At 43.8% G+C, this 17,782-nt stretch overlaps 1 protein-coding gene across 16 annotated transcripts in view; it reads right to left on the reverse strand.

The window, feature by feature from the left end:
* Positions 1-17,782, reverse strand: part of LOC121627187 (mitogen-activated protein kinase kinase kinase kinase 4-like) — a 37,841-nt gene that overhangs the window by 7,893 nt on the left and 12,166 nt on the right. For 5 of the 16 annotated variants that reach the window (XM_041965932.1, XM_041965926.1, XM_041965931.1 and 2 more), the window contains exons 3-20: positions 15,833-15,889; positions 11,042-11,167; positions 10,630-10,740; positions 10,461-10,551; positions 9,848-9,978; positions 9,644-9,698; positions 9,468-9,546; positions 8,397-8,572; positions 8,199-8,271; positions 7,887-8,097; positions 7,612-7,773; positions 6,906-6,992; positions 4,280-4,432; positions 2,908-3,186; positions 2,292-2,392; positions 1,502-1,641; positions 1,177-1,271; positions 998-1,006 (exon numbers count right to left, since the gene is read on the reverse strand). In XM_041965932.1, the coding sequence (XP_041821866.1) occupies positions 998-1,006; positions 1,177-1,271; positions 1,502-1,641; positions 2,292-2,392; positions 2,908-3,186; positions 4,280-4,432; positions 6,906-6,992; positions 7,612-7,773; positions 7,887-8,097; positions 8,199-8,271; positions 8,397-8,572; positions 9,468-9,546; positions 9,644-9,698; positions 9,848-9,978; positions 10,461-10,551; positions 10,630-10,740; positions 11,042-11,167; positions 15,833-15,889 (2,136 nt within the window). Of the gene's footprint in view, positions 1-997; positions 1,007-1,176; positions 1,272-1,501; positions 1,642-2,291; positions 2,393-2,907; positions 3,187-4,279; positions 4,433-5,683; positions 6,167-6,905; positions 6,993-7,611; positions 7,774-7,886; positions 8,098-8,198; positions 8,272-8,396; positions 8,573-9,467; positions 9,547-9,643; positions 9,699-9,847; positions 9,979-10,460; positions 10,552-10,629; positions 10,741-11,041; positions 11,168-15,832; positions 15,890-17,782 lie in introns of all 16 variants that reach the window. The other 11 variants (XM_041965927.1, XM_041965936.1, XM_041965925.1 and 8 more) reach the window with 7 other exon arrangements.

The following is a 17,782-nucleotide window of genomic DNA, read 5'->3' on the forward strand; positions in this document are numbered from 1 at the left end:
GTTTGAAACCTTGTTAGACCTGGGCAAAGATCCCAGTTAGCGGTTAGCGGTTGTCCACCAAAACTGAAGCAGAAAACGCCAGGCGCCCTTCTGAAAACAGCCAGCTGGGAGTGCTTGGGAGCACTTTGGAGGCGCAGCGTTTTTGTGGGCGACGAAACATCTCGGCGGAAGAAATGTTCCTCCAAGCGTTAATTTTCATTTAGATACTGAGGGATTCCTGCGCTGTCATCTGGTACAGACATGGCTACTCGAAGACCAGCCTGTATTAATTTCTCCTCCACTGTTGTCAGCACTAACTCCCATAGCAAACCATTCAAAAAAATACACAGTCACCAGGAAAAACGCTTTGGTGGACACAGCCCCGAAGTCTAAGTTCTAGGATGCGGTGAGTTAAGTGGTGTATTGTTAGAAAAATCAGATAATAGTTGAATTGTTCTTCTGATTCCTTGATTAGAGCTGTACCCTCCACAGTCCATGTCTTGTAGCCACGTTGCCTTCAGCTTGCTTTTCTTTGCACTCTTAATAATGCAGTCTTGTCAGGTCAGTGATGAGCAAGAAAGGGAGGAGGGAATTCTTCCCTGACATGCTCAACAAAGCAAATGGGCCACATTTTATCCAACAACAAAGCCAGGTGAGATTAGGAGCAATTCTGGCATGTGCAAGGAAACAGGAGGAGTGTGTTTGCATTCAAATGTGCTCGCATTCACAATCAGGCTCTGGAAGCTGCTGCAAAGGGTTTACCCTTGTAGTGGCATCGATGACAAGCAATAAAGTGAGGAAGAACTGTGCAGGCGTGAGGCAAGATGCCAGCAGAAGGCAATCACATCGCAGGCAGAAAGGACAGTAACTAAAGACAGAACTGAAAAGAATAACTGAATAATCCTCACAAGGGAGAATCATTTTTTTATCACAAACTACTATCGCATAATGCAGTGAGTGGGGCAATGGCGCAAGCATAGCATAGGTGTGATTATGTAATCTCATTTAATAGGCTTACCGCATCACCCTAAGAGGTTCCCCAACAATCACGAACCATTGGATTCATGAGAGGTTGCACACACCAGGTGGTTGAATAATTAGAGTAGTAGAAAATAGAGAAAGTGGAAAGAAGAAAACAGTTTTCACCTATTCAGCATCAAACAAGTTTAACAAGCACTTTAGTGACAGTGAACTCACAGCTGGTCGAGTAGGTCTGGCGAGGTTCTTTTCATCTTGTTTTTTGGGAACATTGTCGGGCCGCTGGAGTGGCGACCCTTCAGATTTGGAGGAAGCTTTGAGGGAACAAAGAAAGTAGCATCAGTGAGGGGAAACAGAACTGGGCAAAGAGAGCTGGCTCTGAAAAGATCTCAAATTGCCTGTAATAAACAGCAGAAAACATACTGAGCAGAGAGTGGGCAGATTGCACAGTATAGTAATGTAAAAATGGCGTTACTATAGCAATAAAGATGATGTACTCGTAAAGCAGTGAGTAAAGTGGGTGAAATGTAGCCAGGCACAGTACCAGGGGACTCACAGCGTGGCCTGAAGCGGTCACCAGGACTGGCCTGGGAGCTGGAGTTGGAGGAGCCGGAGGAGCTGCCGCTGCCTGGCCGAGGCTGCAGCTTCTCCACGCGGTCCCACAGTGGGCGCTGCTCCACATTACTGTTGCAAAAAACACAGTGGAACAAATGCTAATCATTCACAGTACACTCTCTTAAGAAATTGCCATCGACTAAGTTAATTAACTTTGATTTCAACAAAAATAAATGCATGTTTTAGTGCTTTCGATCACATTAGTACTTGGTACTTGCAAAGTGAGCTATGTTGGACTAAGACTGATTCACATATTTATGATTGTACCAGCCTTTAAAACATCAACGCTGTGGGACTAGTTTCAATTCACATTTGCAGAGATTGAAACAATTTCTTTTGTGCAGCTGGAACATGCATCTTAATAAAAACTCTGCCCCGACAAATTTGAACTGAAAGTGTATTAGAAAGAAATTATTTCATCTGTCACATCCTCTCAGTGAGGATGATTGACCAGTTACAATGTACATTCATAAACAAAATAAACAGATATTTGTCAATAGTGTTTAATAAATCAACCACTTCTCTATAAATATATTTCGATATGTGACGTTTTCTACCAAGCTACTGTTTCAGTCTTGACAACTTTGTTTCATATCCTGCCAACCTGCGTTGTCACTGGCAACAGGAGTGATGTTCCCATAATACCCAGTCTAAATGTGCGCAACTAAATTGAAAACAAATACATTATCCAAACGGGGAAAGAAATCTGCTTAGCTTACCCGCCAGCGTTCCTCTGTCCGCCCTGGTTGCCGGGTTGTGATGGCAGAGGGGACTCACGGCGCGACAGCACTGGAGACCTGGATGTTGTCCTTACCGGGACCTGGCGAAAACAGATTCAAAAGGTCCTCACACAGTGGCTTGTGAGTTTGTGTGTTGGATGATCCCATTGAACTGACACGGACACAGCTGCAGCAAAACACAATGCATTGCTACATCATCGAGCAAAAGCTTCAACATGTTGCTGAACACCAGTGGAAATGGCACAAAACGACCTCCAGCACCCACATCACACACAAAGAAGGAATTTAGGTCAGAGGAATGTGTTGCTTATTGATAACATGTTAAATCATGACTAAGTTTTGAAAGTGCAAAGCTGAAAACGCTTCATTTGTAGGCCTGTAACTGTTATGTTTCCCAGTTTAATTTGAATGCACACAGTGTTTTAGAACAGTGTCGGTGTTCAAGAAATGAGACAGAACACAGCAAGGCAGACACAAACAGACAGGCTGTGGTTGAGCAGTATGACAAGTAAAATTACTGGCATGACAGGAAGTGAATGAGGGAGAGTCAAGGTCAGGATAGGGATGGGGGAGGGGGCCCTAACCAGCTCCTTACCTTAGGTGGTACCTCCTCGCTGCTGGCCTGGTGTTCGGCCCTAGTGTGGGCCTGGGGGTGGTGGAGGGGAGGTTGGGGCTGTGGGTCAGTGCGTGCGGGCGATGGGTGGTGGTGGTGGTGATGGTGGGGGTCCTGGGAACGCAGGTGGAGTTGTGCAAAGCTAGAGGTCACGCCGCCGGGCTCGCTGAAGGACTGGGAGCGAGAGACCACGGGCGGAGGAGGAGGAGAGGGGGCGGCGCTGTTGCTGCTTTTTAAAGCGGCCAGGTGGGACCACTGGACCTTTTAGGGAGTGAGGGAGGAAGGGGGAGGACAAGAGGAGGAGGAGGAGGGGAGGTGAAACAAGCAGACAACACAGTGAGACATGAGGGAAGATGTGAGTGGTGTTTTACATACATGTGCTTCGATTTATACACATGCATACAAGTAGACAAAGCACGAGACGACACGATGATGCGTTTCACTCAGATTCATTGTCTGGGCTTTAGACTGATGCAAACGCTTGATGGAAAAAGTTCAACAAAACCTCAACTTTCACTTTTTACACTTTGGTTTTTGTACAGGTTAAACAAACAAGAAATGACATGTTAATAAGTGAGCTTTAGAGGTGCTGGTAGGCAGATTTTGCTACCTTTGGGCAGAACCAGGCCAGCTACCTCCCACTGTTTTCAATATTCATGCTAAATGCTGGCTCCAGTCAATTCAGTGTATAGCCATGAGAGTAAAAACGCCTATTTCCTAAGATGGCAAACTATTCCTTTAACAAGACTACTGTAAGTAGTAGTTAAGTAAGAGTTGTTTGATTGTATTAGGAGCAATTACAGATTGACAGATTACTGGTTCGTCCCAGGCAATAAAAGAAGGAAGTGTTCTGTTTTATAAGCAAAAATCTTATGCACTTGATCCTGTATGCACTCCTCATTTGCTCAGTGGAAAGAATAACGTCAGGAGGAACGATAGGAGCAGGGTGGGGTTGGTGAGTGAGCTACTTTACAGTCTCGTCTTGAATCTTGGATTAAGTCCAGACCTCCTTCTCTGTAATATCAACTTGCCAGATCTATTCCCTTTTTACTACTGAGGCTACTGGCTGAATCACTTGCAATGGTGGGCTTCCTGTATGAGTCCGTAGCCAAAAAAATGACTGGAGAAATCAAAAATGAGCATCTTAAAAGGGACAATTCACCCAAACGCAATAAAACACTTGCTCATTCCTCTCTATCCTGTCAGTGTAGACAGATACTAGGGATGTAGCCTGATTAATTGAATCACTTTCTACACGACCAAATGTTTCTGAACAGAAGGAATATGAGGGCACAAACCCAGCAGCGAGGGAGGAAGAGACCGACAGGAGAAAAGAGGAAAAGGGAGGAGTTACCTGAGGCTCCATTGGCCGGTGCATGGCGGAGGCCTCGGAGGCGGAGCTACCATTGGAGAACGGTTCAGAGGAGCGGGGAGGCAGAGGGGGCTGCTTGGGAGGAGGGGCAGTCTGAGGGGAGCCCTGAATGTTCTTACGGTACCGCTCGTCGGCCTGGGATGAGGGAATCGTACAGGACAAAGATGGAATGAGGGTCAGGGGAAACATTTCTCTGACTGAAAAAAAAAATCAAGGAGAAGGGAACCACTTCAGTGGCAAAGATAAAATTACGATTTTAAGACGGAAATCAACTGTTTTCTTCTCTGATTGAAAATGGTTCCCATCTCCTTGCTTTTTCTAACATTACTGTCCCTGTAGGAGTTTTGTAATAGTAAGAAACTTTAATATTTGACTGACAACGATCAACAATAAAGACATCTGGTAACAATGATGTCAAACATGCTTGAAGCCCATTCGAGGCAGCCGTACAGACACACGTATATATGCAAAGACAGAGGTGGAGACAGGACTTTTTCAAACATCCTTGAAAACACATTTGAGTGCCAACTGTGGGAAAGATAATTGTTAATGACATGGGACAGCTCTGTCGATGACATTGCCTCGGCGCCCTACAGGTTAGTCTGGGCCTCAGCCATCCGCATGCAATGGCCCAATCCACACACATCGAGAGTCAGAACTGCCATAATGAAGAATAATATCACAGGTAGGCCATCTAAGATCAAGAGAAATTCCCAACACCTGTGGCTCTGTATTGTTCTGAGGAGAAAAGGATGAATGAGCACTTGGCTCTTTTCCCTCTGATATAACTCAAATGACAATAAATGAAGAAATGAATCATCTTTATTTCTATGGGGAAACAAAAATAAATGATTTGAAACAAGAGGCTAAAAAGATGTAATGTTGAATATTTTTCCACTTTCTCCCAAACCTACAAATGAATTATTTCTCATTCTCTTTTGCTCAGCCTGCTTCAAGTGACGACTAAGACGAAAACATTTCAAACATCCTACTGGCTTTAGTAGTCAAGGAGAGCAGCATTGCAAGTGAAAGCAAGTGCCAAGAGAGAGTGGAGGAGAACAGCTTGGTTTTATTCAGGACATAAAAAGGCTGGTTGCTGGTGGCTGGGAGCCTGTGGGTTTCCATTCTCCACTGTACCCCCCACTTGTTTCATTCAAATGGTCTGGCTGGGAGGGCCTGTGTTGTAACAAATTAGTTGTTGCTTTGGAATAAAAACGTCCAGAACAGAACAGCGAATTAAAAGCAAGCATTTGGGCCAAAAAGAAAACCAATATTTGCTGCTCGCACCACCGCTATCATTATGGTCACTGAGGGTGTGTGAAGACAAGCAAGAAGAAGCTGGAAAGAGCAGGCGGCGAGGTAGGCAGAGCCGAGGAGGAGGTTCACCTCTCTGATAGGCTGAGGAGGATGACTGAGCGGCTCTGTGGACATATCGGGCTCTGAACTGTCTGCCTGGGGAGGTTCAGAGTCAGTGGGGGTTTCAGTCTGAGGGGGGCTAGGGTTGGGGGAGTCTGAGAGCGGGCTGGGACAAGTCTCATCAGAGTCAGTCTTCTCTTGCACCGCTGGCTGGGATTTAGCGCTATCAGAGGGGACGGTCTGAAGGGCTCTGGAGGACTCATAAGGGCCTCTTGCTGCAGACACAGCACTGTCAAGGACCTGAGCTTGAGGGATTGTGGTGAGGAGGACTCTGTCAGGGGGCAGGGTGGAGGTCTGTGGAGGTTTGCTGAAGTCTGAAGGGAGTTTGGTCTTGTCGCCAGGCTGCTGTTTGGATTCGTGCTGCAGCGACAGCAGGTAGGCCTGCTCCTGCTGCAGACGCTTATGGAGTCGCTCGGCCTTGCGCTGCTCCTCGAGCTCCCGCCACTTGAACTCCTATTTCAGAGTGTGGGGTTGATTCAAGGTGGTGAGAAGAGACGGGAGAGCCGGCAGCCCTCGTCCGCCTGATAAACTTTAGCTGACTAAAAATCAGTGTCATCTTTTAAATCCATTCCTTACACATTTATACAGACAGACATTGGAAACATTTGGCTGCTATACTCCAGTAACTTCATTTTATTTATATGGAATACTTAACTATACCTTTGACTCTGGGGCCAACTTGAACTGTGTAATTTATGGTATGTTAAAACATGGTACAAACTGAACAAAACAGAATACAGAAGCGGAAGAGGAGTTTGGAGTTCCAATCATCAGGCAAGTTATTGATGTGGTTCACTTTACAAAAATAATGCAAAATGTGACCAAAGAGGATGCACAAAACACATTTCTTCTAATATTTCTTTGTAGTGTAACTGATTTAAAAAATTTACAGGTACAAAAAGTTTCTGAACTGGTCCAATAGATCGCCTCAGTCAGCAGCCATGAAACAAAAAGTACTTGTTTTGCCACTGACAGGCTCAGATTGTTGTGCTCAGTGTCTGACTACACTATAAGAAGGATCACTCCAGAGAGAGACCTTTTTTTCCAGAGATGGACCTTTTATAAAAAGAGTAGGATCCGTTGGTTTTACAGGAGCAGTACTTTTACCTTGCAGAGGACTAAATAGCAGGCAGCTATGGCAGTAATGTTACTGGTTAGGTTATACAGTATGTGGTGCATGTGTGAGACTGACCAGCAGCATGGCCTGTTCACGGAGCAGCTGCTCCTGCAGCATCTCCAGGTGTCTCTGCTCCTCCTCCAGCTGACGCCTGATGTACTCCTATCGATCAAAGCAAAGCAAAGCAGCCAGTGTTGTTAGTGGGCATCCAAACGGAGAAAAACAAGAGTGCGTCCAGCCACATCCCGTATGTTGTCTCCACTTCTAATTTTTTTTCCCCCCTCATGTTCCTTTCCTGTCCCATTTGCAAAATGATTTGAAAGTCTCACAGGGACACATTTAAGACAGCAGTACACCACAGCCAACATGTAATTTAGCTTATTCTCACAGGCAAAGTAGCAGGTGTGCAACCTGCTTCCTGACTGCACAGAGATCTACCAAGGTTGTTGTTTTTTTTACATTGTGTACCTTTAATTCCATTCAACCAAGCCAAGAAACACACAAGAAATGCATGCATTTCCTTTTCTGTTTTTGTCTTTGTGGAAATGGTGCTAAGGCAGATTCTAAATCACGGGTAGTAACCCTAGCACATCCACAGCTTGTGCTGTCTGCATTTTGAAACTCACTGACAAGTATCATCTCTTCTCATCACAACTTGTAAATTCCACCTTCTGATGCGAAGTGACAGACCTCCAAGTCCATCGCAAAAATTAGATGGCCATGGGCCCTTAAGGCATCCTCGCCTGATACACTGAAGAAACATAATCATTTTAAAGCTGACCTGTTCACGATCGTTCCTTCTCTTCTCATCCTCTGCCCTCCGGCGTTCCTCCTCTTCTTTACGTCGACGATCCATCTCCTCAATACGCCTCTTCTCCTCTTGCTCACGACGACGCTGCTCGCGCTCCTGTTGCCTCCTCATCTCCCGCTCGCGTCGCTGTTGCTGTGTGGTTAAGAAAGGAAGAAATGTCAACATTTTCTTGACAACAGACATGATTTACAGCAGTTTCAGAAGTCTCCTGAAAGCTCTGTTATAAAAAACAAAACCACCCATACCTCCTCCAGCCGCCTCCTCTGCTCCTTCTGTTGCTCAATGCGCTTCTGCCTCTCGGCCAGAAGTTGGCGCTTGTACTCCTCCTGCTCCCGGAGCTGCTGCTCCTGGAGGAGCTGCTGGCGACGGAGGGCCTCTGATCGCTCCTTGTTCTCCTGCTGCAGGCGGATGAAGTCGCGGCGCAGAGTTGACTCACCTGGCACATTGACAATGGAGCTGGATGACAGGAGGAAACAGGACACAGAGGTCAGATTAGAGAGCCACTGGGCTGCCTTCCAATAAGCAGGTACACCTGCTTTGTCACAACTAGACCATACCTGGGTTCCCCCTCCTGCTCTGGAGGATCCTCTTCCTCCTCTTCACTGCCACTGTACTCATACTCTGTCTCATCTGCACAAGGAAATAAATTGGAATCAGAAATCTAAGTAAACTTTCCAGGTTTTCTGTGACAAAACAACAGGAAAGAGAAACAAAGTAATAAGATGGCAAGTGAAGACACAGAGAGACAAACGCACCCTTCTCTCCTCTCTTCTTCTTGGTGCGGTCGATGTGGTCTTTGAGCTGAATGCGGACTTGCCTCTCGTTGGGCTGGTCTCGGATGAAGGGGTGCTTCAGCAGCTGCTCTGTCGGGGGGCGCTGCGTGTAGTTCTTCACCAGACAGCCCTCGATGAAACTAAAAAACTTTTTGGACCTGTGGGGATTATAGAGGGAGAGTCAGCAGAGATAAACAATGCATGACAGAGTGGGTGACATATAAAAAGAGACAGTGAGTGCCAGACAAATATTTCAGCCACAAAAGGACAGAGGACATCCACAGATCCTAAGTAAAACGGACGTTTCTGCAAACAAGCTCTGATTCCAAATGACCCATCAGTCTTAACACTCCCTCCCTTCATGTCTCTGAAATGCTCCACAGCCTCTGGTTTCACTCTGTTAATTGAGGTTTATACATGTGGACAGGCAGCATCGAACCTTGCATCATATATATACCATGAAAACTCTGAAATATGGGTCGCAGTACAATGAAATTATCATCACCACTGCACCTGCTGCCATTAAGGTTTGGGTTCACTTTGCTTTCAAATGAACAATTAAAAAATGAAACAATCTAACAGCAAAACATTCTATTATTTAAAGCAAGCTAGGATCCATAATAAACTAGAAGCCTATTCACATGATAACTTGTGTTAAAATGGGAACCAATTCATCTCAGCTCTACTGTCAGCCGAAAAAAAAGTCAGATGTTGGGAGTTTTTTTCTGCAGTGTGTCCACAGCAACGCAGCAGTGTATGCCAGAAGAGGCTGAGCCTGCCAGAGCAGGTGTACCACAGACGTTCAGCTCAGCAGCAAAGCACAGAGGAAAAGCCAAGCTCTGATTCAAGCCTCTGTAGCTGCCTGGTCTGATGTCAGAGATAAAATCAAAATGCACAAGAGTGCGCACATAAAGAGGCCAAGTAGGAAATCTATACATAAAATATCTTATAAAAACCTCTTGTGGGAGGATTTATTTGGGTGAAAAGAGGATTGGAAAGGATAGAAATGCTCACAGATGCACAAGGAGCACATCCTTTGTGGGTGGTACTCACCATTTTTTAGATTTGAGCCGGGGAGGAGGGTTTCTTGGAATGAGGAAGAGTGCACGCATTGGGTGCATGTCACAAAGTGCTGGAAGAAGACACACACATACAGATCAATAAGAATTCAGAAGAGTGAACTGACACAAAAACATCGACATCGAATATCAAGAAAAACTGGTACTCACGTGGTGCTCCTTCAGCCATTTCAATAGCTGTGATACCACAAGACCACAGATCACTCTGCAAGAAAAGACACGGCACATTAACCAAAACCACACCAAGCACACATGCTCAGACAAGTCAAGGTGCTCACAGGTACAATGCACCTGTTTTACACAATTACATATTGACAAGTTTTGAGTGCTTGAGACTTCTATTGAGGCTCTTACTCTGTAATCATATGTGGCGTCTGGGTTCTCGTCACAAGCAATGACCTCAGGGGCCATCCAATAAGGGGTGCCAATGAAGGTGTTCCTCCTCCCCACTGTCCTGTCCAGCTGAGCACTCACGCCAAAGTCAACTAGAGAGAGAGTAATCAGAGTGACCACAGTTAGGAAGGTGCTTAGACCCAACTCCAAATTAAATATCAACTTCAAGAGAGACTGGGGGCTTTCAGCCTCGATCAGTAACAGCTGAAGCCCTTTATTGTCATGCAAACCCCTGCTTTAATCAGAGTTTAGCAGTGTTTGCTTGCATTGTCGGCACCATCACTGAAACTGAGTTTAATTAGATTTTTGTATATCTGTCCATGAATATGTAGAAATATCTAAGATTTGATACCAGGTTTCGAGGCTTTAGATCAACCAGCATGGGACTTGTCTCACATTACAATGTGAAGCTGCTGCATCTGACTGATGAACAAATATTTCACCACGTTTCCCTCAAAGTTGGGGCAGGCCAAAACTAGACAGTGCAAACTGACATTAGGTCAGTATAGCAACTGCTGACACTGATCTGAGAGGTAGTTAGCAAACACATGGAAAAATCTGCATTGCCACTCACCTAGTTTGACTTCGGCATTCTCAGTCAACAGGACGTTCTGGCCCTTGATGTCACGGTGGATGACGTGGTGGGCATGTAGGTGGGCAAGGCCCTGAGGGGGAGAGAGAGAGGACATGAGCGACTGCGGGAGAGGACAGGAGAGGAGAGGAGGAGGGGAGAGTTAGCTCACCCTTAGGATCTCTCTGGAGATGTAGGCGATCCAGTCTTCCTTCAGCTGGTTCCCCTTGGTGTTCTTCACCAGGTCTGTGATCGAACCAGCTCCACAGAACTCCATCACCAACTACACAAAAACAGGTACAAAATATGAATCTAAAGGAGATAAGTCCATCATATGTGACCTAACAATACTAACTTTAAATGCGACTCTTGTAAACATTGCCCAAATACAAGGAAACCCCAGTCGGACGAACAAGAAAAACAATTGAAAATACAAGAAGGTTAGGGAAATACAAAAATTGGAAAAATAGAGCTCAAGATAGCCGAAAAAAGAAAGTGGGTGAAGGAAATAATCCTGGCAGCTTCATTTTTTACTCCCATACTCCTGCTCAACCTTAATTTCTTGAAAGGATTTAAGGACTTACCCATAGCTGGTCATCGTGTCCCGGGGGGCTCTTTTTAATGAAAGCACCATAGTAGGTGGCTATGTTTCGGTGGTGGGAATACTTCTTCAACATATTGATCTCCAGTTTAATTTCCTCCTCTTCATCCTGAACACACACACATACACAAAAGTTACATAGGTATAAAAAGGCAAGTGTGTGTCATCCTTCCACTGGAATATTTTTTATGGTGAAATACAACAATCACTGTGTGGATATCTGCCTTTAATCATCATCCAGCCTCAAGCGACATTTCATTACAGGTACAAATCAATTGACTTCCGTACTTAAAAGTCATCGCAAGTGCCAAGCTATGCGACGACGCCCTGGTATGGTTTCATTTCAGCATGGCCTTACTGACTGTGTGTCGAGGACTCAGCTGTATAACAACGCAGTAGGAGTCGTGAGTCTGCAGGCAAATTATTCTATTGTTTAAGGATTAATGATGCATGAGTGAATCTCATTGTGAGTTGATCTGTACAGTAGTCATTATCTGTAATCCCTTGTAAAAAAAAAAAACTAAATATACATTAGATCGATGGCAAATCCCCCACAGATATACATCAGTGTCAGGCTCACATTAACCTAAATGGAGCTGAAAGAATCCTGCCCTGACCATTTAACTACAAAAACACAGTAAATATCATGTATACTGGGTGCAGGATCACTTAATGGAAGAGTAAAAAATCAGGAGGAAATAAATGGCTTTAAAAATCAAATCCAACCTAGAAAACAGACATGATGATCACACAAAGCCCCTGTAGACAGATAGTAGAATGCAATGGGGAAATCAGTGGGCTTATCCAGACTTTAAAAAAAGCTAAATCAACAGCCAGATGTAGCTTTAAGGCAGTGTTTAGTCTGTTGGAAATGGCCTTTAGTGCAAGTAACCTGTGTCCAGTATCACATCTTGATAAAAAGGTCACAGCTGGCTGCAGTGCTAACTCCCTGCTTGCACCCAATAGCAACTTGACAATGATTAACAGTGACACACTAATTGAACACATGCAGGGATCAGCCTGCGAGTGGTTTGCTTTACGGTTACACGGTCTCTCCTATAGAAAGTACAGTGGGAGGAGGGGGACAGACATCAAATGTGGGGGTGGTTGCACAGCATTATCACTGCAGACTACAATGTGTGGAAGTGTGAAGTGTGCCTCTTTATATTAACAGCGATTTTATTTCAATTATTACCACGATGGACAATAGTAAAATGTGGTGAAATTGAAGAGAAAGGTGATGTGTTTTAATTGCTACGCTGAACTGTACGCACAGCGTGCTTCACCTATAGTAAAATGGCAGTTGGCCGTCTGTGCAGGCAGCCATACTGCTGCTGCATGACTCGTTTGAGTTGACGTAAGCCTTTCTGTTGTGCGCATCCCCCCTCCCCCCGACATCCACCCCCTCTCCACTGTGCAGCTGTTGGATTATCACACTCCCGACAGTGAAAGCCTCACTGCCACAGATCAGGTGATGAGGTGAGGAAAAGAGAGAGGCAGAGAGTGAGAGAGATTTGTCAAATGACAGCACCAGGAATATGAGGGAAAAACACGTGTCAATGCACGATACATACAGTCATCACATTGTGGTACTCAGTACACAGTAGCTACACAACCAAAGTCATTATCTGTCCAAATCATCCAGTCAAATCTACACCTGAGGATTGGAAATGATTTTAATGTATAATAAAGCAGAGCCAAAGTACAAAAGGCATCCACTTTCAGCTTCAGGGTGATATGGCAGCACAGAGGAGAAGCGGAGGAGTGTTTGGATTTGGGAATGTGGAGCAGGGATGATAATGTGGGTCAGAGTCACACTGGACAGTCCAGCGTGCCTGTGGATGAGCCAGGACAGAGAGAGGGAGTGCATCACGGCCTCCCTAAACCAGTGACGATGATCATAAGATGCAGAAAACCACTTGTGATTAAGATGCAGCAATGTCGATCCAAAAGCCTTGTTGGGATGGCCCCACACTGATGTTTTAGCACTTTATACCAACACTGGAATCTGACAATGATTTTCATGAGTAATTGATTGGAATTTTCTCATATTTTATATCCCAATCACAATTTCCATAACTAAACAGAAGAAGCAGCCTAAGACTATAAACCAGCACAAAAATGACAATTACCAACATAAACCACCATGTTCTAAACGGGCACATTAAATACACTAACAAAAAGTAACATCTGCATTTTGGAACATAAAACAGCAATCCAAACAAACTACTCAGTCCAGCAGGAAGCATGCAGCACGCCACTGAGTCACTGACGCAAAGCAGGGAGCTAAAAGAGGGGCTACTACTGCTGCATGGGTGCAATTTTAGTATGAGATGTCTGACATTCACCAGAAAACGCGACTTTGAAAATGATGCAATGGGCTGAAGCACCACTAGCCTCTTTAACCAAATTCAAGAATCACATCAAATGGTACAGAGAGAGTCTATGGATGAGAGCCACAAAGTAGAGTCAAGTGCTTAAAACAAACCACAGACTCAGAGGCTGGGTTGATTTTATACTCAAATATTGTATATTTTGTCACATATTCAATTGAAAATTTGCCAAAGGTTCTAAATAAAAGGAGAAAAATAATCAAATATGAGGAATTACCTTTTATTTGTTGAGTATACAGCTCAAAATGTATTAAGAAATAAGCCTTTCCATGTGGTACTTAACTTAAACAAACTATGTATTCATTTAATTGATAGAAAATGGGCTATATCATGACATTTTATCTGGATATGAAATGTCCTATATTGAGATATGAGACTTTGGTCGTATCAAACAGCCCTTTCACCCACGGCAACATTTCAAAGTAGACATTTAAAACAAAAAAAAAAAATACTCATCAAAGTAATGCATTAGTTTTTGGTGGAAGTAATCAGTAATACTTTTTAAAAAGGTTATTCATACCATAACTACTTACTATTTTCAGTAACTAGCGCAACACTGGTCATATCATGCAAATTTCTGACTGGATTGGATTAGCACAGTGTTTAATGCATATTAATTCACAGTCACACTCAAGTCAGGTATACCAGTCTAATTTTGAAGACAATACGCAATGAATCATTCAGTGGTGTGCAGGTAATAAACATCTGGCTTATGAAAGGACATTCACTAAGCAAGCAATTGTTAAAGGCACACACCCAGTATTAGTCAGTGTTATGTACAGCGTTTAATACAGCAAAGCTCTGTCGCAAGGTGCCCTGCCTTAAAGAAACAGATAGGTGACACATGACAGACTAGTGACGCGTGACAGGAAACAAACTTTGTGCCATGTATGGAAGAATCTGGATTAGTCATTTATTTTCACCAACCAAATAATAGACCCTTTTTATTTTAAAATGAGAAGCAACAAGCAGCACTCATTTCCTAACATTTGGTAAAACGAGTTAAGCCTCAGCTGACACCTTCTCCATGTGTCGAATTATTTTCACTGAACAGCAAGCGTAAAATACTCCATGTCCAGAAGGCACGCCTACAGGAGTGACCTGTCACACAGAACAGGAAACAGTTGGGTAATATTCTACATACCAGTTACACATGATAACATATCAGACAAGCGTGTCAGTCTGACTAATCATGACGTAGGTTTATGTGAGGAGTGGCAGCAGGCAAGTCGGGACATACAGCTTTCTGCTGCTGCTGCATCATCAGGAAACATACACATCAGGAAAATTTGGCAGTCAATACCGAATGCATGTGGCACTCAATACAATAAATATGACCTTATAAAGGAAGTGATGCATGGGTTAAAATCTGGCTGATGACTTTAGACTTTGCTCCCCCAGGGAAGATGATGAACTGCAAGCCATAAGCGCAACCAGCCTCCAGAGCTCACCAGTAAGGCCTGTTATTGGTGCATGTGTGTGTGTGTGTGTGTGTACAGTCACACCCATATTCCTCCATCATTATTATGGCCGTGTGGGTGGTTGGCCCTGCTGGCCTTCACTGCTGCTCTGAATCCTTCTGCTTTGTGTTTCTGCATATGTGCAATGTGCGGTTGTGTACGTTCTCTCATCTGCAGACGGGACCTCCCACTGCTGAGGGCAGCCTGCTGGCCGCTAAATGACGCACTTCACTCAATAAGCATCCTGTTGCCTCTACCCTTCCCCTGCTGTTTATTATGGGGGGTGGCTCATTACAGAGCATGGCATTTGCTCCTATAAGCTCAAAAAAATTTAGACGTCAGCTCCAATGGAATGTCTCTTGATTTTAATATTAACCAGACAGCAGCAAAGACTCATAGAATAATGTTCCAGAGCTGATATGCTTCACTTCTTCCTGTACACAAACCACAATTTATCGTATAATGTGGAAAACAGTCCTAACAAACAAAAACCTAGCGACTACCTCATCACTTGAAGTCGTGACAAAAAGCTCAACAAACACCTGACATGACTGATCTGTAATCTCTGGAAAGACAGAAAAAACACATGGTAAAAGTACATTTTTGGGCCTGTGTGTGTTAAGTGAAAAAAACTGACAACAGAGTATAACAAAATTTAATTTTTCCAAGCAGGATTAATAGTGTAAATTAATTAAAAGAGCACATTTGCAGCCAGTAACCAAAATGTGACTTGTTATATCACTTATCAGATGGACTAGTGTGACCGTATTTGTCATTCGTGATGAAAACTCTATCAAGCAATTGTAATACAGCATATTATGGTGCATCTAATTTGACTTTCATCGCATCCTTTGCAAAGCCACTACTGCACATGCTTACATTGTGATGCCAAGCTGAAACAATATGTTGTTTTAGCCTTACCTCTGTGACGTCCATGACTTTGATGGCAGCCAGCTGTCCAGTCTTGACATGACGCCCCTATGAAGACAAAAAAACTGAGGTGAGCGTCCACACTCAACTTGGAAAACTCAATTTACTCTCATTAGCTGTCAACTGAGTGATTAATGAAGTAAGGAAATGTGTGCACATCTGTGATGAACAGAAACACAGAGCGTGAACACATTCCAATGCATTTCCTAGGAATTTGAATAAATATCAAATTTACAAGTTCTCCCCATTATATTTTATACATATGTAGGGATGCAACTACCGGTCAATCTGCATGGTGTTTTCTCAATCAATTCATCAATTAATCAAGAAAATAATACAGATAACCTGATAAGCATAACTGCCTTCGCTTACAATAAGCTTACAATCTGTGTCCCACGGTATAAGTAGACCTGCTATATGCAGTACATGCCAGAGATGAGCATATTATTCCCAAGGTATGTTGTCCCAACATTCCCAGACTTCTCTGCTCTCCTAACACCCTACTGCCACTCCTTACGTAAACAAAGGACTGAAATAGAGGCCTCTCTCCAACCCCTCCCTCCCTCCCCCTGTCCCGAGAGGAGATAAAACATGGGACATATTTGGAAGATGGCCCGACTGGGTATGGGTATTCCCCCTCTGACTCTTTGGGACAACACCACAGCCATAACGCTGCTGTGTGTCTGCTGTTCACTGCGGCAATTGTATCACGGACACATACATCAATACGCTGCACGGGTCTCGTGCACGGTTGCAGAAAGAAGACACAGATAAATGCACAGCCACACCGACTCAGACACACTCATGAACATCCCCACCAACACAATCATCTTAGCCAGTGCATTCCATAGTCAATTGAAAATGTATGGATTATGACAATAAAAGCCATGCAGGCTTAGGGGCCCTCCCTTTTCACAGGGCAGGAGAGGGGGATGAGAGGGACACTTTACAATGCCTTTAATCCTCTCTACTTTGATCCCAGGGGTCGCCACTACAAAAACAATACTGAAGCTGACATTATTGCTGTCAGCTCCCCGTCGACTAGTGCTGATGCAGCCGCTTTGCTGGGTTCACTGGTCACAGGTGTTACCAGGAGGAAGTCAGCCGTCAACCTCAACCCTGTGCCTTAAGTGCACATGGACTGTCCAAGTAAAAACTCAACTTGTAGTCACACAATTGATCAAACCAACTGATTTAAGGAAAAATGGTTTCCCAACTATCATTGTCCCTCTGCAGATGAGCACATGCATGCAGAGAAATCTGGTGCTTAAAAAGACTAATGCATATTTTTGAATAATACTGCGAAGGCACAAAATGTGATTGCACATGCAATTATAATTTTCCAGTAACTACTGTATATATTATTGAGCTATAACAATTATTCAATTTATTATTCAGTCAACTATTTAAAAGACAGGAAATTAACCTGAAGCCATCTGCTAACCATTTAAAGCAAGACGAAATATCCCATTCTTCCTCTTACAAATGAAAAGTTGAGCTCATAAACAATAAAACACACCCTGGCTAATTTTAGCACACTGACCTGCTACAGCCTTGCTTGGTCTGATATGACTAGTAGCCAGTGTGAGCAAACTGTAAAACAGACACTACTGAGGGAGTTTACTGGCTTTGTTTTCTGTTTACGGTCCCATACCCTTCACTCTATAGTCAGGTCACTTAATAATGATCTCTACAGCATAGACTGTGAGGTAAATAGTGGACGGAGCCTCCATGACGTCACCCACCATTTTATTCCAAATGGGACCATAATTTATAAAATGAACATCACACTGTATTAAAGAAGACTTGAAATTAGCAAGTGACGGCATAAAATTGTTGAGGTAATAAATCAAGTGACAAGTAGGGTCATTTTCTAATAAGCTTACATACAATCTGTGATCTTTCTGTGCTTTACAAAATATAAGCAACAAAATATAGAGG

Source organism: Chelmon rostratus, chromosome 24 (assembly GCF_017976325.1).
Source record: "Chelmon rostratus isolate fCheRos1 chromosome 24, fCheRos1.pri, whole genome shotgun sequence".
In the NCBI taxonomy this organism is placed as follows: domain Eukaryota; kingdom Metazoa; phylum Chordata; class Actinopteri; order Chaetodontiformes; family Chaetodontidae; genus Chelmon; species Chelmon rostratus.